The 26987-nt window shown below is 36.6% G+C and overlaps 1 protein-coding gene across 2 annotated transcripts in view; it reads right to left on the bottom strand.

Annotated features, from left to right (window-relative positions):
• POF1B (POF1B actin binding protein) overlaps nt 1–26987 on the bottom strand; it is a 99472-nt gene that overhangs the window by 56627 nt on the left and 15858 nt on the right. The window contains exons 3-5 of one of the 2 annotated variants that reach the window (XM_060407529.1): nt 10793–10867; nt 8753–8776; nt 8142–8222 (exon numbers count right to left, since the gene is read on the bottom strand). In XM_060407529.1, the coding sequence (XP_060263512.1) occupies nt 8142–8222; nt 8753–8776; nt 10793–10867 (180 nt within the window). The remainder of the gene's footprint in view (nt 1–8141; nt 8223–8752; nt 8777–10792; nt 10868–26987) is intronic. The other variant, XM_004022231.5, reaches the window with a different exon arrangement.

Below are 26987 nucleotides of genomic sequence, written 5' to 3' on the forward strand. Positions count from 1 at the left end.
CTTACTCTGCACAATATACTTTGCTAAGTATTATAAGGAATGAATCAAAGTTAGATTATTGCTAGGAGGATTGAATATTGATCAGGGTTCATACTATAGCCAGCAGCCTATATTTGTAATGGGCTTCCCTGGTGGCTCAGATGATAAAGAATCTGCCTACAATGCAGGAGACCCAGATTTGATCTCTTGGTTGGAGATATCCCCAAGAGAAAAGAATGACAACCCACTCCAGCATTCTTGCCTAGAGATTCCCATGGAGCCTGGTGGGTGACAGTCCATGGAGGTGCAAAGAGTCAGACACGACAGAAGTAACTTAGAGTGCATGCATGTAAGTTAAAAATGTTATTTATATTTTAAACGACTATGAGTAAAAAGAAAGAAGACCAAGACCCTATGTGGGCAACAAAGCCTGGAATACATACTCTATGGCCTTTTACAGGAAAAGTTTGCTAATCCCTGGTCTAGATAATATGTGAGCACAAATATTTATAATATAAGGTAAAAAGAGACAAGTGACAATAAAAAGTACAGATAAATAATATGGGATGGAATTCAGGAGAAGAAAAATCAAGTTGCATCTGGTAGTGGTTATTTGGATCAGACAGCATTTGAGAGAAGGTTTAGGTGGGCTTTGAATATAAGGAGATGAAAGAAAATGGTATTTGAAATGAAGATAACAGAGTAAGTCAAGACACCAAGGTTGGAAAAGTGTAAATTTACATGTAGGGGATATACTTGGCAGATGAAGCATGGTTCTGCAAACAGTGAGATACCTTTAAATGTTTTTAAACAGGGCTGTGATTTGAACAGGAGAAGGAAATGGCAACCCACTCCAGTATTCTTGCCTGGGGAATCCCAGGGACAGAGGAGCCTAGTGGGCTGCCGTCTATGGGGTCGCACAGAGTCAGACATAAGTCCACTTTAGAAAGAGTAATTGGTAAATGGAAAGAATACAGGTAAAGATATCAGTTAGAAAATTATCCTACATAAGTACAGTACTTTTCAACCATGACTCCGAGATCTTGAACCTGAGGAATCTACTATATGGCCAACAGTCTCAACAACAACAACAACAACAACAACAACAACAACAAACAGTAAATGTGGAGACATATGGAGTTTTACGTGCTCCAGGTAAGAATCTAGGTCTGATTCATGTTTGTATTCCTCATATGCGCGTGCGTGCTAAGTCGCTTCGGTCCTGTCCAATTCTCCAGGTAAGAGTACTGGAGTGGGTTGCCATGCATGCCCTCTTCCAGGGGATCTTCCCAACTCAGGGATCAAACCTGCGTTTCCTGCATTGTAGGCAGATTTTTTTTACCTCTGAGCCACAGGGGAAGCCCAAACACACGTTAACTTACTGCGAATAACTAGTAAAAAGACTTTTTTACAGCACACAGTTGAAAACACATGTCTGGAACTGGGTGGGGATTTCATGACTACTGTTCTAGATTTCAGAATCATATGCATAGAAGTTGTAGTTAAAACCATGCAATTTCTGAGAAGGCAAAAGAATATCAAGGACAGAACTAGACAAATCTTCAGAAGTATGAGAATCATAAGTAAAAAATGCCATATAGTCAAAAGAAGAGAAGTTTTCAAGAATCAGTAAGGTGAGTGAAGGTATAAATGCTTCATGGAGGTCAAGAATTACAAAGTAGGTTGGATTTGAACTACTACAAATCTATTGGATTTGATTATTAAAATTAGTGAAAATATCCCTGGTAGCTCAGACTGTAAAGAATCTGCCTACAATGCAGGAGACCCGGGTTCAATCCCTGGGTTGGGAAGACCCCCTGGAGAAGGGAATGGCAACCCACTCCAGTATTCTTGCCTGGAGAATTCCATGGGTAGAGAAGCCTAGCAGGCTCTTTTTGCAAAGAGTTGGATGTGACTAAGTGACTAACACTTTCACACTTTCGCTTTCAAAGTATAATAGAAAAAATTCTGGACTAATAAAACATGTATTCAGCTCTGCTTCTATTACCTACATTACCTTCTCTGAGGCTCAGTCCCTTTTCCATAGGGATCGTAATGCAGGGTACTTTATGCTAAACAAAATAATGTGTGCTAAATTACCTTTAATCAGTCATTGCAATGTACAAAAGCATTGATTTTGATTAATACAGTAATATTTGAAATCAATATTGAATTTTAAAATAATTTATGAGAATCTTGATAGAACTTTTCTAGGATATCAAGTTTAAAAATATACAAAGTAAGCTTGTTGAGGGTAGGAACTTTATCCATCTTGAATACCCTATAGTGAATGAACAAATGATTAGATGAAAAGGGATGATATGAACTTCTATCTTAAGAATATAAGCATCTGCTAAAAGGGGGAAATTTAGCAAAATTATAAATTTTCTTCTCTGTGAACTAAAATTTACTCTGAAAGCTGAGCCATTATTATTTTTTAAGAAGAAAAATGACTTGGGTGCTAGCAGTGTTGAGTCTCCCTAAACTGTGAGTTGGACTTATTTTAAATGACATACTGAAAGAAAAACTTCTAAATTTTTGGAAATATATTTTCGTCAAATCAATCAGAGTATGTGCATGCATGTTCAGTCATTTCTGACTCTGTGATCCCATGGACTGTAGCCTGCCAGTCTCCTCTGACCATGGGATTTAACCTAGCAGTGATACTGGAGTGGTTGCCATTTTCTTCTCCAGGGGATCTTCCCGACCCAGGGATCTAAGCTGCATCTCCTCAGCTCCTGCATTGGCAAGCAGATAGATTCTTTCCCACAGAGCCACCTGAGAAGTCCCAATCTATCAGAAAAACCAAATATTAACATGGATAAATCACTTTGCATAAAACAGGTATGCAAAATTAATCAAAAGTCTTGGATTTTTAACAGATGAGCTAATAGTTTTACTATTTGGGCAGCTTTTTTTTTCCTACCTGTACATTTGAATTGGTGTCAAATCCACCTGAAAAATTAACAGGTGTTTTCAAAGATGGCTGATCTTATAATTTAATTGTTACTTTTAGAACCTCTGAGAATAGTTCTCACATCTAACAAAGTACATAATCCCCAGCATCTACTTTACTGTTCCCAGGCCATCAAACCTTGCTGGTGAACATTTTAAAAAAGGTTTGCTGATGTGGCTCAGTACAAAGTTATCCAATTTAAAAGGCTCTCCAATATTCATGGCCATACTTGTATTCACTAAGTTCTCTGTAACTATGGTTACAAATCATTTTCTTTTCCTCAGTGCCTCATGTTCATGTTCCTTCATTCTCCTTATACTCACTGAGAAAACCAAGACAATCTATCTGTTAGGGGAAGCACACTGAAACCGCCCACCCTGGCCAGGCACCATAGTAACCATTTGCATGAGCTGTTTTACGACAGGAGGTCCTGGTAACGAACATGTAGCTAATAAGCCACCACCAACTGTAAGAATTCGGAAAAGGTCAATAGGAGACAAAACATGTCCGACCAGCTCCCAGAATCCTTCTTGCTGGCATCCATCTTAGCTGCATCACCAGGAAGGACTCAGAGTTAGAATGATGGGCTAAAGACAACCAGGAAACTAATCCCATCATCATAAAACCCGAGACTGTGAGCCACGTGGCAGAGCTGTTCTTCTGGGTTCTCCTGCTTTCTACCTGGGTGCCCTTTCCCAATAAAATGTCTTGCTTTGTCAGCACATGTGTCTCCTTGGACAATTTATTTCCAAGTGTTAGACAAGAGCCCAGTTTCAGGCCCTGGAAGGGGTCCCCCTTCCTGCAACATATCCAGTGAAATTCCTCCATTTTCTGCCCCACTTCAAAATCTGTTTCTGCTCCTTATGTAATAACATATGCCTCTTTTATCTGAAAGTCACTTCTCTATCTGTACCTGGAATCCTATCCAATCTTGACTCTCCCAGAATTGTATCACCTTTCTTCCCTTTTTCTGTTGCATCTTTACTTTTCCTTCCTATTAGTTATTTCTTTCTGTCTATAAATCTCTTAGGTCTCCAAGATTATATTTACTCCTTTAGCTACCATCTTGTCTCTTACTTTGACCAATATCCTTTTTAGGAAAGTAACCTCACTTATTATCTCCATTTCCTGATTTACTCACCCACTAACATTTTGCATCTCGACCTTGCCTCCATATATGTACCAAAACTGCTCTCTCAAAACATCACCATTACTTTCTTAATGGTCATACTCTATTTTCAAGCTTCACCCTTCTTGGTCCTTTGGTCATTTGAGATGGTCGACCACTCATTTACTCTATTTGTTTCAATTATTCAGAGTTCACATTCTTCTCTGACAGCTTCTCTGCCTGTGAAAGTGTCTCCTTCCTTCTGTTCCTTTAGAGTAGACATTTTAGGTTCTGACCTCAACCCTTTCTATTACCCCTCATTGATATCACTTATTCCCATAGCTATGAAGGCAACTTTAAGAGGAATAACTCCTATGTCTCTATCACAAATGTGACCTTTCTCAAGTCACTTTTTAACTGTCTGTTGGGCATCTTCCCTGGCATGCACCTCAAATGCTTCTAGTCCAAACAGAGCTGACAATCTTCCCTTTTTCCAAACCAGATTCTCCTCTCCCATACTTCTTACTTTTTAACTGGGCTACCATGTTCCCAGTGTCTCAGACTGAAAAACTTGTCATATTTGACTTTCTTCTTTTAATCCCAAATCCAGTATCAGTTATCAAAACTGCCTTGAGTATAACTATCAGAAAAGATATTTAGTCAGAAGACCTAAGCAAGTCACATTTACTTAAGCCTTTGTTTCCATATAGTAAAATGATACTAATAATAATGCTCATTGTAATAATTCCATAAATACCACAATAAACCCTTCTCTGACTCCCCCCAAACAAATATTACCTCCAGCCTCTGAACTTCAATAAGACGTCATTTGTATTTCTCTCATGGAATCTATCATACACCCCACCATATACTTTATGGAGTTGTATATGGACATATCTTAGTCCCTTTCTGAGAGGAAATGTAAGTGTCTTTTGTTCAGGAACAATGTTTTATTTCCTTGTATTTTCCAATTTGAAGTCTATATAAACCTTTCCCACAGTAGGAGCTCTGCAAGTGGAAAATTAATGAAATTGATTAACATCAATTGGATTCTATATACTGACAGAACAAACATATCCCCCCATTTCTGAGTCATGATATATACCAGAATAGATAAATCGCTTGACTAAAATGACAAGAAATGGAAAATAAGAAAGATCAGGTACAATCAAAAATAAAAAGGCTGAACAGAATTAAAAGGAACTTATGAGACAACCAATTGATATCAGTTTAATTACAGGGAAAAGAAGTAAAAATTAGACAAACCAGAAGGTGAAAGAGAATGAAGTTGCCATTTAAGAGGCTCAGATCATTATAAATATTGTAATTAAGCAAGAATCTTCTCCTGAAGGAATTTAAAAGAACAAACAAAAAAGTATATACTTAGATAAATAAAATATATCTAGACAGGATTTTCACGCTGCTCTGCAAAACCAGTTAGATTATTTTTGTATACAAAGTATGGGGATTAAAATTTTTTTATCTCTCAATAATGGAAAGAGTTAAAACTAAAATGAACATTTTTATTTAACCTGCTGCTGTATCTTCTCCCTGAGCAACTATTTACTTCTTTACAGTTGAACACAACCATAATGAGAGGCAGGCTTCATGTTACAAATATGCACTTGCATACATTCTTTGAATTTATCTGCTTTTTTGATTATGCTGTAGCTGGGGAAGATGGGGGAGGGAGATGGTACATGTGTGGGTCTCTGAATCTTAATTCACTTAGATCATCAACGGTCTTTAATTTGCAAATGTTTCTTTGTATTTTCTTTTATCTTTTTAAAAAATTTATTTATTATTATTATTTTACTTTACAATATTGTATTGGCTTTGCCACACATCAACATGAATCTGCCACGGGTGTACACATGTTCCCAATCCTGGACCCTCCTCCCACCTACCCCCCGACACCATCCCTCCGGGTCATCCCTGTGCACCAGCCCCAAGCATCCTGCACCCTACATCGAATCTAGACTGGCGATTTGTTTTTTATATGATATTATACATGTTTCAATGCCATTCTCTCAAATCATCCCACCCTCTCCCTCTCCCACAGAGTCCAAAAGACTGTTCTATACATCTGTGTCTCTTTTGCTGTCTTGCATACAGGGTTATCATTACTATCTTTCTAAATTCCATATATATGCATTAGTATACTGTATTGGCATTTTTCTATCTGGCTTACTTCACTCTGTATAATCAGCTCCAGTTTCATCCACCTTATTAGAACTGAGTCAAATGTGTTCTTTTTAATGGCTGAGTAATACTGCATTGTGTATATGTACCACAGCTTTCTTATCCATTTATCTGTTGATGGACATCTAGGTTTCCTTTCCTACATCTTCATTGTTCAATTTCAGTTGCAATTCTGCTGTTCTCTAACTAATGGTTTGGGTCCAGTTAAGAACTTTAGTTCTAAGAAGGTCGAGACCTTGTTTTGTTCGCTGCTCTATCTCCAGGGCTTGGGGCAATTGTTGGTACATACTAGGCAACTGATAAAAATTCACCAAATAACCGTCAACCTCTCTGCTTCTGTCTTCTCACTTTTTTATGACCAAATGGGATAAAATATGTAAATTGCAGAGCATGGAATGTATAGCCAATAAATATTAATTCTTTAAAGAACAAGAATACATTCAGAGTCACATAAGAATTGCTGGCAAAGAGCGTTGGAATTCAAATGATTCAATATTTAAAACCTCTCTGTGGCTATGTCTTAGGCAAACACAACAAATCTCACATCATGAAAAAAAAAAGTGCTATCTAGAACTAATTCTTTGAGAACCAGGGATATCAAGTATAATATGCATCGAAGTATGCATATTACCCAGTTTGTTTGTGAAAAGAAAATAGAGAGGAAAAAGAGGAAAGCGTAAAGTGATTGGCCAATTTGTAGAAAGAAGCACAGTCTAATCTCCAAGACCCTCCTTTCCCCACACATATTTTTCAGATTTGTTGCTTAAACACTTGATTCTGCAAAATGAGAAAGCAGATGCTTTACTGTAATCACATTCTCTCTTGATATTTACATAGATATTTGAAAACTCAAGCAAATATCCAAAACAGTCACCCCTTCCAAAGCCTGTATGCTGGTAGACTCACACAAACACACATGCACAACTAACAATCTGTCTAGCTAAAGAGACATGAAAAGATGATTTTTAAATGAATAAAGAAGAGAGGAGATAGAAACAAGCAGAAGAGTAGTACATTCTCCCCTCCCAACTAGACTAGTACCAACTGTATTACCTTGATTTAACCCCTTGCTTTCCACAGCTGAAGCAAATGATCAGTTTTATTTTGTGAGAGAATTATTTCCCACAGTAGTAGGAAAATAAAGAGAAAAGCAAAAAACTCCTACAGTATTATCTGGGTCACTCTGTTTCTAATGTGAACCTTATGCCCTTATAACTCTATAGTAGAACTCCCTGTTGCAGCTAAAGTAAGGCTGTGTGTGTCTGTGTGTGTGTTGAGCAAGGTTTGTTACTGTGGGGAAATTTTTTTCCTTAATTTTCTCCTCAAAATGAGACTGAAAATAATATCCTAGTTTGTATAATATAAGGTTATATATCTTTATAGAAAATATAATAATGTAATTTTCAGAAGACCTCATTGCTAGGCACAAAAGTTCATACACCATAAAAAACAAACACATGGAGATATTTTTGAATTTTTGAATTTTCATTTTCTTCTTCCTAGCAAATATCTCAATGGCAAATCTAATTAGACTAAATACTGCAACCCCCAATGCAACCGGTGATAGTTTTATATGAAGCCTGTGAACCATTTCATCCCTTTTTACTTTGGTTCAAAGTGCACAAAAACCCTTAGTAATACAATAATATAGAATATAGAAGCAGAAAACTTTATAACCCAAGAATTTCCATGCTATTTGGAACTGTTGCATCTCTGAGGCAAATGGTTGTCTGGAACTAATGATGGATTGTTTATAATAATAATTAGAAATTATAACTGAAAGAAAGCCCAACAATCTGATTTTAGGAATCTAGTAACTAACTCATCCTTCTTGTTTAAGTTATCAACTTCTGAGGAATTACAGGTTGGGATAAGAGTTTGCATGATATAGTTTACCTGTTCAGGATTTTGCACTATATATCGCCTTATAGTGGTTTGAGGATATGTAGTAACTTTCACTGTTGGAGAATGGATTTCCTGTGAAGAAAAGATAAAAGCTGCATATAATCAGAGTTATTTAGTGACCTTGGAGCCATGAATAATAATAGAGAGCAATTTTCAGAGTGAAATTTTAAAAATTGCTTACACAAATAATGACATATGAATTCATATTTTGGTTAATTTTGGTCTCAAAAACATACATGAAAGCAAATGTTTATGGGCTCAGCAACATGCTAGGTATTTCTGCTATACTTACTGCATAGTAATTCATCACACATTTCAAACTGTTGATATGTTTGATGAGAGTTTTAAAATATTCTTTTCATTGTAAATGCCCCCATATGATTAGAAGAAAATATAGTTTAATATGATCTTCTGTTTGGAAAGGACATGAAAGGAGACACAAAGAAAAAACTGACTGTGTGTACTCTGAAACAAAATCTTCAATGTGGTGACAAGGGAGGGCCACAAATAAAGTTAAAAGGGAAACAAAACACTAGAACAAAGTAATTTGTAAGCTTTTGAAGGAAAAAGAGTTGGTATCAATATAAAGAAAGTTTTTATACCTTGGTGAGAAAAAAATCTTCACACTATTAGAAAAATGAACAGATGGTATGAAAACAGAAAAGAAAAAAGCAAAGGATTAACAAACAACAAAATAAGCTATACTCCAAGCTATAACAAACAATATTCAAACAAGCTAGGAATCAAATAATCATAACAAAAGAGTATCATATTTTAACTGGAAATTTAAAATAATAATGTTGATGAGAGTACAGTAGAAGGTGCATTTTCCTAACAGGAAAGATTAAATAATCATTCTCAAGCTGAAATATGTAGCCATCAAAATTATGGTCTTGATAATACAAATTTACATTAAAAAACTCATGGTTTATAAAGCTAAGTGAGAATGAAGATATAAAACTACATATAAGGTATGATCTTAATTTTTTATTTGAACAGAAGAAAACACAGCAAAATACTGAGAGTAGTATCTCTGAACAGGGGAGGGAATCATAAGTGAATTATATTCTTTCTTTATATACTTTTGTTATTTCCTAATTTTTCTACCATAAACATTTTTGTTATCAGAAGTAAAATAAACAGCAAACCTAATACTAAAGTCCTTCATTATGAAAAATAACAATAAATGCAATCTTATGACTGGGTTTGAGTGTAGTAAACAGCTCTGTTGGAGAAGGCAATGGCACCCCACTCCAGTACTCTTACCTGGAAAATCCCATGGACGGAGGAGCCTGGTAGGCTGCAGTCCATGGGGTAGCGAAGAGTTGGACACGACTGAGTGACTTCACTTTGACTTTTCACTTTCATGCATTGGAGAAGGAAATGGAAACCCACTCCAGTATTCTTGCCTACAGAATCCCAGGGATGGGGAAGCCTGGTGGGCTGCCATCTATGGGGTCGCACAGAGTCAGACACGACTGAAGAGACTTAGCAGTAGCAGCAGATTTAAGTGGACTTAGTTTTCTGAGCTAATCCTATCTTGGTGGTCCTGTGGGGCTAAACTTCTAACTCAACTGTGGCCTTTATTCCACTGCTATATGTTTTGTTAGATGTGTGACCCATCCTAGTCTGTGAGTTCTTTGAGAATAGTGACTGGTTCTAATTCATCTTTGTGCAGTATTTAGTACATATTTGGCACTCAGCAAATGTTCGCTGAATAAATACATGACTCTAACTGACCTACGTCTAAGCTAGACTGAATTGGGACATGGTAAGAAAACTTTTCCTCAATAATCTTATGTGTTCTGCATAATATCACCTTTTCCATACTGTATCCCAGACCTAGAGACCAGTTTTTGTCTATTTGTCCCTTTACTATTCAAGTTCACATCGTGATACCTCAAGCTGGGTAGGCATGTTTTTTAGAACAGTATCTTTCTCCTTCCTATCTTCCAAATCCTGAAAGCTTTATACTCCCCTCCTATATACTAACAAACTTAGGATCTTTTATAGTTTATTTACTTAGAATTTACTTTTTAATATATGGGACTCACTAGTTAAACACATATTTGTTAATACAGTATTTAATTATTATTACAGATACCTTTTGCAGATATAATATGTACATTCAAAAATAATCTTAAAAAGTATGATTATTAGGTCATAAAGATTAAGGGAACTTGATCTTGTGTCTTTCAAATCATGCACCTTGGAGAAGGGCAAGTTCTGATCCTGTGAATTATTCTCTCTGGATGTCAAGGTACAGTAGTATCATTCACAAAGCCACACCCTCAATCAATCCAACATCTAGGTACTTTATTTCTGCTCAAATCAAGGATCCTTAAAATATACATAACCAATGGAATATCATTGGCTAAAAATAAACTTTGCTCAAACCAAAAGCAATCAGATTGAGTAGACAATAAAGTTGAAAAATATCAATTCACGAATTTTTTAGCACTTGTTTCACATTTCTTTAAAATAGGTTGAACAGATTTTCATATGTAACTCTCCTTTCCAGTTTATGCTTCTGATTTTTGGTGAATGTGTAAAGCTTTATAGAGGCCTAAAGATCAATTAAACATTCAAGCAGGGTTTATGCAAAAAGAAAATAATCTAACATAATACATAATTTATTTTACCTGTTCAGTATTTGGGGTTATATGTAGAGTGCCTGGGACACCAGTGGATATTTTCAGAGTTGGAGAATGAAGTTCCTGTTGAGAGAAACAAAAGAGGGTTCAGAAATCATTACTGAGCAGTGCCATTTAAACGTCTTATCTTTTTAAAGCATTATTATTTTTTCCTTTATTTTTACAATAACACAGTTTGCCAGAAATAAGAACTTTATTAAGTGCTTAGACGATGTCTATCTTTACAAAAGCACATTACTGAATTCCTTTGTCAGTATTGCAAGTAACCTAATGAAATATAATTTCTAGAATGCTTTCATAACAATACACACTTCTTGCACTTTTAGTTTGCATCCTTTTTTTGCTTTTTTGAGAACTCTGCTGATACATCCATTGAGGTTATTATATGTCTGCAATTAACAACATTTAAAATTTATCAAAAACATTAAATGTAAAAAAATCCAAAAACCAATATAGGAAATTATCTTTGAAAACGCAACTAAGACTACTGCTTTTAGAGTACTTCAAGCTAATTTTAAATTATGCTTTGCATGATCTGCTTCTAGTTTAATCTCAAAGAGTAGGTTCTGATGTTAAAAAATGATCCATAAAAATAACAGTATGATTTTAAATAATGATTAGATAAAATTGTCACTCCATCGATTATGCTGGTATTCATTACATTTTTCCCAAGTCAATAAACTGCATAACTTTATCAGTGTGCAAAGAATTGATAGCATTACTCGATTTCAACTAATTGACACAACTCCAGGATATATTCCTAAAATGATTAAAAATACATATTTTTTTCAGATCAGGAGGTATTAAAACTTAGAATCACAGACTTACAAGGGGAAAACTGACAAACTCATACCAAAGTATAACTATATTATATATTGGAGCTTCTCTGGTGGTTCAGAGGTTAAATCATTTGCCTCTAATGTGGGAGAACCGGGTTTGATCCCTGGGTTGGGAAGATCCCTTGGAGAAGGAAATGGTAACCCACTCCAGTATTTTTGCCTGGAGAATCCCATGGACGGAAAAGCCTGGTAAGCTACAGTCCATGGGATCGCAGAGAGTCGGACACAACAGAGTGACTTCACTCACTATATAATATATATAATGTATATATATATATATATATATATATATATATATATATATAAACATATGCTTTTCTTAAAACAAAACTATGTTATATATACCATGCTGTTCTTAAAACAAAACAATGTATTTACTCAAAGGGCCAAACTTTCCACACACTATGGTTTTTCTTTTGGTTCAACTTGTAACATTTTCATCCCTCCTCCCTCTGTTACATCAACAGCAATACTGTTAGCTTAATGCTTCAAGGAAGCCTTTGAATATATTCCCAGATTTCCTGCTGGTAGCTAAGGATAATTGCTCAGACAAATGCTGAGAATTAAAGATTGCAGATCAAACAGGTACATGGTCTTCACTTTAGGAAAATGGTTACAAATACAACCAAGTACAGGTGGATGTGGCACACAGATCAAACAGGAGCAGGTTCAGAAAGACAAAAAAAGGTGATTTTCAGTTATACAATAGTACATGAAAATATTCCAACATAAAAATTATACAAATAAAGTCAAAGATCTTCCCTTAACCATCCTCCCTTCATTCAAATTTCTTATCCAGATGCAATTATTGTCAGGTGTATGCTTATATAAATATATATGTATAAATAATATTTACTGCTTTTATTATTCTGCAATGTAAGCCAAACCATATATCTTATAGATTAGATGTGTCTTAATTCATTATTACTCAGCTACTAAAAAGAATACATTTGAATCAGTTCTAATGAGGTGGATGAAACTGGAGCCTATTATACAGAGTGAAGTAAGCCAGAAAGGAAAACACCAATACAGTATACTAATGCATATATATGGAATTTAGAAAGATGGTAACAATAATCCTGTATGCGAGACAGTGAAAGAGACACAGATGTATAGAATGGTCTTTTGGACTCTGTGGGAGAGTGAGAGGGTGGGACGATTTGGGGGAATGGCACTGAAATATGTATAATATCATATAAGAAACGAATTGCCAGTCCAGGTTCGATACAGGATGCTTGAGGCTGGTGCACTGGGAGGACCTGGAGGGATGGTATTGGGAGGGAGGTAGGAGGGGGGTTCAGAATGGGGAACACGTGTATGCCCGTGGCGGATTCATGTTGATGTGTGACAGAACCAATACAATATTTTTAAGTAAAAAATAATAATAATAATAAAGATTTTAAAGTCTTAAAATTTAATTAATATATATATATTTATTATAGTGTTCCATAATGTTCATTTGATAGTTTGTTTACCTATGCATCTTCTTAAAATTGTGCTCTGGTGAGTATTTCTCTAGAATCCCACAAAGTGGGATTGCTAGGACACAGAGTATGTGCATTATTCATTTTAATATGTATTGTCCGAGTGATTTCCCAAAAGGCCATGCCAATTACACATCCATCAGCAGTGTAGAAATGCTCTCATGTCTGAAAGATGCTTTTGTGCCAACTTTTAGTGTTTTTAGGCTGGAGCTAATAATACTAGAATCATTTTGAGAATATGGTTAGTGCACACTGTCTTGTTCCTGGTTCTGTATATAGGCTAGTATTTTTCCCCTTCCCTTTACCTTATTCAAGTCTGATGACATCAGCAAATGAAACAGAATGAAACTTACTAGGTAAATGGATTAGCGTTTAAGATAAAAGAGTGTACTGAGAAGTTTTATAAACTGGCTGAAATTCACCCAAGTAGGAATATACACACACACATACACACATGTATCTTACATCTTTAGGACCCGTATTGATAGTAATATAGGCAGTTACTTGATTCAGATGTCCAAATGGTAGATATTCAAAAGGAAAATTGGTGTATTTGCATAAAGACTTGTCTGGTGCTACCATAAATTATTCAGTCATTATATTTGGAAGACTGGTAAATTAATTTAATAAATTATGCTTTATTTAGTTGCTTTGAGCCTTCATTATTAGAACTGACCTAGGCAAATATGGCTTTCCAATACAACCCTTATGGAAACAAAGGGAAAATGGAATAACTATGAAAAGTAAAATATTAAAGTGGTAGCTTGCTGCTGCTAAGTCACTTCAGTTGTGTCCGACTCTGTGTGACCCCATAGACGGCAGCCCACCAGGCTCCCCCGTCTCTGGGATTCTCCAGGCAAGAACACTAGAGTGGGTTGCCATTTCCTTCTCCAATGCATGAAAATGAAAAGTGAAAGAGAAGTCACTCAGTCGTGTCCAACTCTTCGCTACCCCATGGACTGCAGCCTACCAGGCTCCTGTGTCCATGGGATTTTCCAGGCAAGAGTACTGGAGTGGGGTGCCATCACCTTCTCCGGTAGCTTAGTATGGGTCAAAGAGATTAAAACATATGGTAGTGATCAGTATAAATTTAAATTTCAGCAGTATTAAATTGTCATAAAGGGGAAAAGCCTATCTGAATATAAGGTTTATTAATTAAAGACTTGCTAAAGAAAACCCTTTCCCCTTGAAAGTCTATAGAATTAGGTAAGTCTTATGAGTAAATGTCCAAAATGAACATTGTCTTGATGATGAAAGTTATTTTCAGTGGCATCTAGCTCTAGGCAGAATTGCAACAAGTCATTCCACTGGTGGTCATTGCCTATTTTAAAGGAAGTAATCAAAAATGTTTATAAATTAATGAATGAAGATGTCAATTTTAAAGGCATCTCAGGAATAGAAATATAAATCTCTCTCTTGATAGCCTACATTAATATTTGATTTTCAATATCACTTATTTGTATATAGTTAACATAAATCCTTCAAGTTGGAATCATTAAATTCAATGAATAGTTACATCTTTAGTGTTTATGTCCTCTATGCCATAACCCCGTGTTCCTTAAAACAAAATAATTGAAAGCTGGGGAAGGAGTGGTGGTGATTATCACAATATATTGAAAGGGTCCTGGACTTGGGGCTTCCCTGGTGGCTCAGAGGTTAAGGCGTCTACCTCCAATGTGGTAGACCTGGGTTCGATCCCTGGGTTTGATCCTTGAGTCAGGAAAATCCCCTGGAGAAGGAAATGGCAACCTACTCCAGTATTCTTGCCTGGAGAATCCCATGGATGGAGGAGTCTGGTAGGCTACAGGGTCTCAAAGAGTCGGACGTGACTGAGTGACTTCACGTCACTTCCTGGACTTGAGAAACCCTGCTCTTCAAGTAGACTTCTATTATAACACTGTACCATTAGTTAGCTGTGTGATAATGAATAACTCACGCTGTGTGTATGTGAAAGTGTGGATTAGAGGATCTTTAAGCTCCTTTATATTTCTGATACTCTGTGAATATAGGAGGTCACTCTCAGTTTATTTTTCCATACAGACAAAATAACTTCAAATCCTTTAAACTTGTCTTATTTTCTTTTGATGATGATGATAATGACATCACTTATTAAGAACTTTCTATGTCAAATATGTTACATAGATCATCTTATTTAACAGTCAGAAAAACTGCCATCAGAAATCTACTACTATAACCCCATTTAACATATGAATAAAGTGGTCATGTATAGATGTGAGATTCAGACTATAAAGAAAGCTAAGTGCCAAAGAATTGATGCTTTTGAACTGTGGTGTTGGAGAAGACTCTTGAGAGTCCCTTGGACTGCAAGGAGATCCAACCAGTCCATCCTAAAGGAAATAAGTCCTGAATATTCATTGGAAGGACTGATGCTGAAGCTGAAACTCCAATACTTTGGCCACCTGATGCAAAAAGAACTGACTCATTTGAAAAGACCTTGATACTGGGAAAGATTGAAGGTGGGAGGAGAAGGGGACAACAAAGGATGAGATGGTTGGATGGCATCACTGACTCAATGGACTTTAATTTGAGTAAACTCTGGAGTTGGCAGACAGGGAGGCCTGGCGTGCTACAGTCTATAAGGTCACAAAGAGCTTGACACAACTGAGCGACTGAACTGAACAGAACTGAACTGAAAGTTAGACAAAGATGATTGAGTAACTAGCTGCAGATCATACAGCTAATACTAACGTGTTGGGATTTCAACTCAAGTAGCATGATCCTATTTAATCACTTACTCCAAAACTTATACTCTTAATCACTATACTTTGCCACACCTATAGTCTGCATCATTATATTTTGTTTTTCAAGTTGTAGAACATAATTCTACTGTTATATTTGACTAGTTTTTATAAAAGAAGGCTAGATATTTGTCTCTTTTTATTATTTACCATCAAAGGCAACTTTTTGTTGCCTGAAAACAAGAAATGTGCCCATAACCGACCATGTGAGAGAATAGTCCAGATTAATTACCCTGTTGGCAACATTCTTTACGTAAACTTTTGTCAGAAAATAATTATGTTTATAATTAAGTAGGTTCAGGCTTAATATGAAAGCCAAGACTGTTTTCCCCACAAAGTCTAAAATTATTTTCTACTTTGGGAAAGTTGTAGCAGTTCTCTTCCCGTTCCTGCTCCTCCTTACCCTTTTCCTTTTCCTTCTCTTCCTCACTCCTCCCTCTTCCCCTCTTTCTTCTCCTCCTCCTCTTATAAAGTACACATGGGATTACCAATTTTTGATCAGAGTGGATTAAAATCAATCTGCTCTTTTGGAGCTTTGTAGACAAGCAAAAGTTAAAAGAATTCAGCAAGATCAAACCACTTTTACAGTAAATGCTAAAGGAACTTCTCTAGGCAGAAAATAAGGAAAAGCCCTACCTACAGAAAATAAACACTAAACAATGGAGAAAATGGTAATAAGATCATAGTTGTCGATAATTACCTTAAATATAAATGATTAAATGTGCCAACCAAAAACACAGACCAGCAGAATGGAAAAAAAAATGTGCATGTATGCACTTCCACATACCACATTACCCTGCTTGACCGCCCAAATTGTATGTAATTATTTTATATTGTTAGGTGAATCATGTTCCCACTATGGCTTGCAATTGTAATTTATCTTTTATTTTTTATCTTGTCATTGACTGTGAAAACAGATAAACATCTTTTACTATTGTGAATATGTAACTGTTACTCACTTAATACCACTGTATCATGATTGGCCAACAGAAAAATTACAGAATTCTATAACTCCAAAATTACCATTTAATAGAAAAATCCATAATAGAAAAAACTTCTTAAAATTCATATGTATATCAGAATTATCTTGGAATTTTTTGAAAAATACAAATGCCCAGGTAATACTTTTCTTTGGCCAGAACTCCAGGTATATTTCTAATGAGCAGTGATGTTTAAAAACAATTGGACTATATGAGCATCTTTTACTTTCATCTAGTTTGTTTAACTTTTTCTATTTCATAGTCAGTGCTCCCATTTCACTTAGTTTATGTTCTCTAATTTCTCCAACTCTTTTTTTAATGTTATTTCTCAAATCTTTATCAACCATAGTAGAAAAGTTTTTGTATACAAATGTATAAATAATATGTATAATATATGTACTTTAGAAAAGGTATGAATTTTTGCCTAATAAATGTGACATTTGATTCCGCTTGTTTGACTTCATATGAAAATAGTGCTACTTTCTTATTTCTAATTTTAAAATATATATAGAGGGGGCGATCCTAAGACGGCAGAGGAATAGGACGGGAAGACCACTTTCTCCCCCACAAATTCATCAAAAGAACATTTAAACACTGAGTAAATTCCACAAAACAACTTCTGAATGCTGGCAGAGGACATCAGGCACCCAGAAAAGCAACCCATTGTCTTTGAAAGGAGGTAGGAAAAATATAAAAGACAAAAAAAGAGACAAAAGAGGTAAGGATGGAGCTCCATCCCAGGAAGGGAGTCTTAAAAGAGAGAAGTTTCCAAACACCAGGAAACACTCTCACTGCCAAGTCTGTGGTGAGCCTTGGAACCACAGAGGGCAACATAACAGGGAGGACAAATAAATAAATAATTAAAACCCACAGATTATGTTCTCAATGGTAAGCGGAGAAACAGTGCAGATGCTTGCACCTGTCACTAGCAAGTGGGGGCTCGGCAGGGAGGCACCGGCTGCATTGCTTAGAGTAAGGACCGGGCCTGAATGCCCCGAGGGCAATCTGAGGGAACTAACTTGGGCTAGCAAAACCAGACTGTGGGATAGCAACCACATAAAAAGCCCTAACCTAAGACAGCGCCAGGCCCACTCACAGAACAAAGGACTGAACAGAGCTAGCCCACTGCAGACCATCCCCCTCTGCTGACAGGCAGCCAGAGCTGGAAGGGAGCAATTGCAGCCCCAGAGAGACATTATCTACCAAACTGCAAGCAGGCTTCTTTGCTAACTAAGACTTCTTGGATTCTGGACAGTCAACATCCGCCTGATGAAGGTGTGCTGGTTGTACACCCAGAAAACCGAGCTGCAGGGATGGGGCAGGCGATAAGTCACAGCGACCACACTCACCAAACACCTCATCATCTGAGCTGCTCAGACCTGGGAAGGGCACAAAACGTAGGTCCAAGCGAGTCTGCGCCTCTGAGGACTACCTGTGTTTCTGAACCTGAGTGGCTTAGACCTGAGAGGTGCATGCAGCCCAGGGCTGGCATCAGATGGTTCCTGGTGGAGCAACCTAGAGCCTGAGCAGTGTGGGAAGGGAGTGCACACACACCGTGAGCGGGGGCAGGCTCAGTGTGGCTGAGGCACTGCGAGCACACGCCAGTGTTATTTGTTTGCAGAGTCCCTCCCTCCCCACAGTGCGACTGAACAAGTGAGCCTAAAAAAGTGTCTACCACCGCCCCCTTGTGTCAGGGTGGAAATCAGACACTGAAGAGACCAACAAAGAGAAGAAGCTAAAACAGAGGGAACCACCTTGGAAGTGACAGGTGCAATAGATTAAAACCCTGTAGTTAGTACCAACTACATAGGAAGGGGCCTATAGATCTTGAGAAATATGAGCCAGACCAAGGAACTATCCAAAAATGAACTGACCCCACACTGCCCACAACACCACCAGAGAAAATCCTAGATAAATATTTTACTATTTTTGCTATCATTCTTTTTTTTTTTTTTTGCTTTTATGTCCTCTATTACTCCTCTAATTTTCTTTCCTTTTTAAAATTTATTTATTTATTTATTTTTACTTCACAATATTGTATTGGTTCTGCAACACATCAACATGAATCTGCCATGGGCATACACATGTTCCCCATCCTGAAACCCCCTCCCACCTCCCTCCCCATACCCTCCCTCTGGGTCATCCCAGTGCATCAGCCCCAAGCATCTTGTATCCTGCTTTATAACCTACTATTACTTTGCAAAAAAAAAAAAAAAAAAAAGAGAGAGAGAGAGAGAGACCCTATTTTTTTAAAGCAAACTTCATATATATGTATTATAATTTTTCTGACTTTTTTTTCTTTTCTTTAATATTGTATTTTTGAAAATCCAACCTCTACTTTAGATTTTTAATCGTTGCTTTTTGGTATTTGTTATCAATTTTGTACATTTAAGAGCTCAATCTTCATACCCATTTTTAATTGGGAGCAAGATTACTGGCTTGACTGCTCTCTCCCCCTTTGGACTCTCCTTTTTCTCCACCAAGTCGCCTCTATCTGCTCCCTCCCCCTTCTCTTCTCTACCCAACTCTGTGAATCTCTTTGTGTGTTCCAGATGGTGGAGAACACTTAGGGAACTGATTGCTAGCTGTATCTGTCTCACTCCTTTTTATTTCCCCCTTTTTATCCTTCTGGCCACCTCTGTCTCCTTCCTCCTTCTTCTCTTTTCTGTATAACTCTGTGAACATTTCTGAGTGGTCCAGACTGTGGAGCGCACATAAGGAAGTGGCTAGCTTGCTCTCTCCTCTTTTGATTCCACCTCATCTCATTCGGGTCACCTCTAACTCCCTCCTCCCTCTTTCCTTCTCCATGTAATTCTGTGAACCTCTCTGGGTGTCCCTCACTGTGGAGAAACTTTTCATGTTTAACCTAGATGTTTTATCAACAGTGCTGTATAGATGGAGAATTCTTGAGACTACTGAAAAAATAAGACTGAAAACCAGAAGCAGGAGGCTTAAGTCCAAATCCTAAGAACACTAGAGAACTCCTGATTCCAGGGAATATTAATCGACAGAAGCTCATCAAATGCCTCCATACCTACACTGAAACCAAGCACCACCCAAGGGCCAACAAGTTCCAGAAAAAGACATATCATGCAAATTCTCCAGCAACACAGGAACACAGCCCTGAGCTTGAATATAGAGGCTGCCTGAAGTTACTCCAAACCCATTGACATCTCATAACTCATTACCGGACACTTCATTGCACTCCAGAGAGAAGAAATCCAGCTCCACTCACCAGAACAACGACACAAGTTTCCCTAACCAGGAAACCATGACAAGCCAATGGTACTTACTACTCCACCCACAGCGAGGAAACTCCACAATAAAGAGAACTCTACAAACTGCCAAAATGCAGAAAGGCCACCCCAAACTCAGCAATATAAACAAGATGAAGAGACAGAGGAATACCCGCAGGTAAAGGAACAAGATGAATGCCCACCAAACCAAACAAAAGAGGAAGAGGTAAGGAATCTACCTGATAAAGAACTCCAAATAATGATAGTGAAAATTATCCAAAATCTTGAAATCAAAATGGAATCACAGATAAATAGCCTGAAGACAAGGATTGTGAAGATGCAAGAAAGGTTTAACAAGGACCTAAAAGAAATAAAAAAGAGTCAATATATAGTGAATAATGCAATAAATGAGATCAAAAACACCGTGGAGGCAACAAATAGTAGAATAATGGAGACAGAAGATAGGATTAGTGAAGTAGAAGATAGAATGGTAGAAATAAATGAATCAGAGAGGAAAAAAGAAAAACAAATTAAAAGAAATGAGGACAATCTCAGAGACCTCCAAGAGAGTGGTAAGTGCCCCAACATTCGAATCATAGGAGTCCCAGAAAAAGAAAACAAAAGAAAGACCATGAGAAAATACTTGAAAACTTCCCCAAAATGGGGAAGGAAATAATCACCCAAGTCCAAGGAACCCAGAGAGTTCCAAACAGGATAAACCCAAGGCAAAACACCCCAAGACACATATTAATCAAATTAACAAAGATAAAACACAAAGAACAAATATTAAAAGCAACAAGGGAAAAGAAAAAATTACACACAAGGGGATTCCCATAAGGATAACAGCTGATCTTTCAATAGAAACTTCAAGCCAGAACGGAATGGCAAGACACACTTAAAGTGATGAAAGAAAATAACCCACAGCCCAGATTACTGTACCCAGCAAGGATCTCATTCAAATATGAAGGAGAAATCAAAGCTCTACAGACAAGCAAAAGCTGAGAATTCAGCACCACCAAACCAGCTCTCCAACAAATGTTAAAGGATCTTCTCTAGACAGGAAACATAGAAAATGATTATAAACTTGAACCCAAAACAATAAAGTAAATGGCAATGGGATCATACTTATCAATAATTACCCTTAAACGTAAATGGGTTGAATGCCCCAACCAAAAGGCAAAGACTGGCTGAATGGATACAAAAACAACCTATATATGTTGTCTACAAGACAACCATCTCAAAACAGGGGACACATACAGACTGAAAGTGAAGGGCTGGAAAAAGATGTTTCGCACAAATAGAGACCAAAAGAAAGCAGTAGTAGCAATACTCGTATCAGATAAAATAGACTTTAAAACAAAGGCTGTGAAAAGAGACAAAGGACACTACATAATGATCAAAGGATCAATCCAAGAAGAAAATATAACACTTATAAATATATATGCACCCAACATAGGAGCACTGCAACATGTAAGACAAATGCTAACAAGTATGAAAGGGGAAATTAACAATAACAATAATAGTGGAAGACTTTAGTACCCCACTCACACCTATGGATAGATCAACTAAACAGAAAATTAACAAGGAAACACAAACTTTAAATGATACAATAGATCAGTTAGACCTAATTGATATCTATAGGACATTTCACCCCAAAACAATGAATTTCACCCTTTTCTCAAGCATGCACGGAACCTTCTCCAGGATAGATCACATCCTGGGCCATAAATCTAACCTTGATAAATTCAAAAAATTGAAATCATTCCAAGCATCTTTTCTTACCACAATGCAGTAAGATTAGATGCCAATTACAGGTGAAAAACTATTAAAAATTCCAACATATGGAGGCTGAACAACACACTGCTGACTAACCAACAAATCACAGAAGAAATAAAAAAAATCAAAATATGCATAGAAACGCGTGAAAATGAAAACACAACAACCCCAAACTTGTGGGACACTGTAAAAGCAGCACTAAGGGGAAAGTTCATAGCAATACAGGCCATAACTCAAGAAACAAGAAAAAAGTCAAATAAATAACCCAACTCTACACCTAAAGCAACTAGAAAAGGAAGAAATAAAGAACGCCAGGGTTAGTAGAAGGAAAGAAATCTTAAAAACTAGGGCAGAAATAAATGCAAAAGAAACAAAAGAGACATAGCAAAAATTAACAAAGCCAAAAAGCTAGTTCTTTGAGAGGATAAATAAAATTGACAAACCATTATACAGACTTATCAAGAAACAAAAGCAGAAAAATCAAACCAATAAAATTAGAAATGAAAATGGAGAGATCACAACAGACAACATAGAAATACACAAGATCATATGAGACTACTATCAGCAATTATATGCCAATAAACTGGACAACTTGGACAGAACGGACAAATTCTTAGAAAAGTACAACTTTCCAAAACTGAACCAGGAAGAAATAGAAAATCTTAACAGACCCATCACAAGCATGGAAATTGAAACTGTAATCATAAATCTTCCAGCAAACAAAAGCCAAGGTCCAGATGGCTTCACAGCTGAATTCTACCAAAGATTTAGATAAGAGCTAACACCTATCCTATTCAACCTCTTCCAGAAAACTGTGGAGCAACTTAAACTTCCAAACTCATTCTATGAGGCCACCATCACCCTAATACCAAAATCTGACAGAGATGCCACAAAAAAAGAAAACTACCGGCAAATATCACTGATGAACATAGATGCAAAAATCCTTCACAAAATTCTAGCAATCAGAATCTAACAACACATTAAAAAGATTATACACCATGGCCAAGTGGGCTGTATCCCAGGGATGCAAGGATTCTTCAATATCCACAAATCAATCAATGTAATACACCACATTAACAAATTGAAAAATAAAAGCCATATGATTATCTCCATAGATGCAGAGAAAGCCTTTGACAAAATTCAACATCCATTTATGATAAAAACTCTCCAGAAAGCAGGAATAGGAGGAATATACCTCAACATAATAGAAGGTATATATGACAAACCCACAGCAAACATTATCCTCAATGGTGAAAAATTGAAAGCATTTCCCCTAAAGTCAGGAACAAGACAAGGGTGCGCACTTTCACCACTACTATTCAACATAGTTTTGGAAGTTTTGGCCACAGCAATCAGAGCAGAAAAAGAATTTAAAGGAATTCAGATTGGAAAAGAAGCAAACTCTCACTGTTTGCAGATGACATGATCCTCTACAGAGAAAACCCTAAAGACTCCATCAAAAAATTACTAGAGCTAATCAATGAATATAGTAAATTTGCAGGATATAAAATCAACACATAGAAATCCCTTGCATTCCTATACACTAATAATGAGAAATAGAAAGAAAAATTAAGGAAACAATTCCATTGACCATTGCAACGAAAAGAATAAAATACTTAGGTATGTATCTACCTGAAGAAACTAAAGACCTATATATATATATAGAAAGCTATGAAACACTGGTGAAAAAAATCAAAAAGGACACTAATAGATGGAGAAATGTACCTTGTTCATGGATCTGAAAAATCAATATAGTGAAAACGAGTATACTACCGAAAGCAATCTATAGATTCAATGCAATCCCTATCAAGCTACCAATGGTATTTTTCACAGAGCTAGAACAAATAATTTCACAATTTGTATGGAAATACAAAAAACCTCAAATAGCCAAAGCAATCTTGAGAAAGGAGAATGGAACTGGAGGAATAAACCTGCCTGACTTCAGGCTCTACTACAAAGCTACAGTCATCAAGACAGTATGATACTGGCACAAAGACAGAAATATAGATCAATGGAACAAAATAGAAAGCCCAGAGATAAATCCATGCACCTATGGACACCTTATCTTTGACAAAGGAGGCAAGAATATACAATGGTGAAAAGACAATCTCTTTAACAACTGGTGCTGGGAAAACTGGTCAACCACTTGTAAAAGAATGAAACTAGACAACATACACAAAAATAAACTAAAAATGGATTAAAGATCTAAATGTAAGACCCCAAACTATAAAACTTCTAGAGGAGAACATAGGTAAAATACTCTCTGATAAATCACAGCAGGATCCTCTATGACCCACCTCCCAGAGTAATGGACATAAAAGCAAAAATAAACAAATGGGACTTAACTAAAGTTAAAACCTTCTGCACAACAAAGGAAACTCTAAGCAAGGTGAAAAGAAAGCCTTCAGAATGGGAGAAAATAATAGCAAATGAAGCAATTGACAAACGACAAATCTCAAAAATATACAAGCAACTCCTACAGCTCAATTCCAGAGAAATAAACAACCCAATCAAAAAAAAAAAAAATGGGCCAAAGAACTACATAGACATTTCTCCAAAGAAGACGTACAGATGGCTAACAAACACATGAAAAGATGTTCAACATCACTCATTATCAGAGAAATGCAAATCAAGACACAATGAGGTACCATTTCACACCAGTCAGAATGGCTGCAATCCAAAAGTCAACAAGCAATAATGGTGGAGAGGGTGTGGAGAAAAAGGGAACCCTCTTACACTGTTGGTGGGAATGCAAACTAGTACAGCCACTATGGAGAACAATGTGGAGATTCCTTAAAAAACTGGAAATAGAACTGCCTTATGACCCAGCAGTCCCACTGCTGGGCATACACACCGAGGAAACCAGAATTGAAAGAGACAAGTGTACCCCAATATTCATTGCAGCACTGTTTATAATAGCCAAGACATGGAAGTAACTTAGATGTCCATCAGCAGACAAATGGATAAGAAAGCTGTGGTACATATACACAATGGAATATTACTCAGCCATTAAAAAGAATACATTTGAATCAGTTCTAATGAGGTGGATGAAACTGGAGCCTATTATACAGAGTGAAGTAAGCCAGAAAGAAAAACACCAATACAGTATACAAACGCATATATAGGGAATTTAGAAAGATCATAATGATAACCCTGTATGCGAGACAGCAAAAGAGACACAGATGTATAGAACAGTCTTTTGGACTCTGTGGGAGAGGAAGAGGGTGGGATGATTTGGGAGCATGGCATTGAAGCATGTATAATATCATATAAGAAATGAATCACCAGTCCAGGTTCAATGCAGGATATAGGATGCTTGGGGCTGGTGCACTGGGATGACCCAGAGGGATGGTACAGGGAGGGGGGTGGGAGGTGGTTTCAGGATGGGGAACACGTATACACCTATTGCAGATTCATATTGATGTATCGCAAAACCAGTACAATATTGTAAATTAATTGGCCTCCAATTAAATAAATAAATTTAAATTAAAAAAATAAAAAGAAAATATATGCAACAAGCCACAAAAGTTTACTGTATAGCACAGGGAACTATAGTAAATATCCTGTAATAACATAATGGAAAATAATTTCAAAAATATTATATGTATATATATAAAATTAAATCACACACACAAAAAGAATTCTACTTTTTAAATTTAGTAATATTTATCTTTTTACTAGTTTTTCTAAATACCCTTCAGTTCAGTTACTCAGTCATGTCCGACTCTGCCACCCCATGAACTGCAGCCTGCCAGGCCTCTCTGTCCATCACCAATTCCCGGAGTTTACCCAAACTCATGTCCATTGAGTTGGTGATATCATCCAACTGTCTCATCCTCTGCCATCCCCTTCTCCTCCCTCCTTCAATCTTTTCAGGGTCTTTTCAAATGAGTCAGCTCTCCTCATCAGGTGGCCAAAGTATTGGGGTTTCAGCTTCAACATCTGTCCTTCCAATGAACACCCAGGACTGATCTCCTTTAGGATGGACTGATTGGATCTCCTTGCAGTCCAAGGGACTCTCAAGAGTCTTCTCCAACGCCACAGTTCAAAAGCATCAATTCTTTAGCACTCAGCTTTCTTTATAGTCCAACTTTCACATCTATACATGACTACTGGAAAAACCATTGCCTTAAATATAGGGACTTTGTTGGCAAAGTAATGTCTCTGCTTTTTTATATGCTGTCTAGGTTGGTCATAACTTTCCTTCCAAGGAGTAAGCGTCATTTAATTTCATGGTTGCAATCGCCATCTGCAGTGATTTTGGAGCCCCCAAAAATAAAGTCAGCAGCCACTGTTTCTACTGTTTTCCAATCTATTTGCCATGAAGTGATGGAACCAGAAGAAGTATAAGAGAAAGAAAATTATAATCATAGTGAGACATATTAACATTTCTCTGGGAATATTTTATCAAGCACAGATAAAATAAGAATAGGAGCATCTTGAATGATGTCACTAATAGTTTAAATATAATGGATTTATATTTAATTAACTATATTAATCATATCCTACTCAAGTACTTTTTAAATTTTGTATCTCATACTTTCTTATTAGATGTCCATAAGGCTTATTTAACTTACATGCAGACTACATCATGAGAAACATTGGGCAGGATGAAGCACAAGCTGAAATCAAGATTGCTGGGAGAAATATCAGTAACCTCAGATATGCAGATGACACCACTTTTACGGCAAAAAGTGAAGAAGAACTAAAGAGCCTCTTGAAGGAGCTAAAAGAGGAGAGTGAAAAAGTTTGCTTAAAGCTCAACATTCAGAAAACCAAGATCATGGCATCTGGTCCCATCTTCTTTGTGAATTGTACCTTTTAGCATTAAAAATATTCATCTTTGTTTCATTTAAAATAAATAAATTTTTTAAAATAAAAGACAAGAAAAGAGAGGAGAAAATTCTAAAAAGAAAATTAAATTTCGAATGAGAAAGAAAATATTTAAAAGCATCAGAAATGTAATAAAATATTCAATACTCTTAGGTAGTACTCTAAGATAGCAAATTGTTTAAATAAGCTATTGGCATCTGAAAAAAAAAAAGATCAGTCTGCTTTTGAGGTATTATTTCTCTACATCCTTGGATAATTGTTCATACCTAAATGAGA

The sequence above is a fragment of the Ovis aries genome, chromosome X (genome assembly GCF_016772045.2).
Source record: "Ovis aries strain OAR_USU_Benz2616 breed Rambouillet chromosome X, ARS-UI_Ramb_v3.0, whole genome shotgun sequence".
Taxonomy (NCBI): domain Eukaryota; kingdom Metazoa; phylum Chordata; class Mammalia; order Artiodactyla; family Bovidae; genus Ovis; species Ovis aries.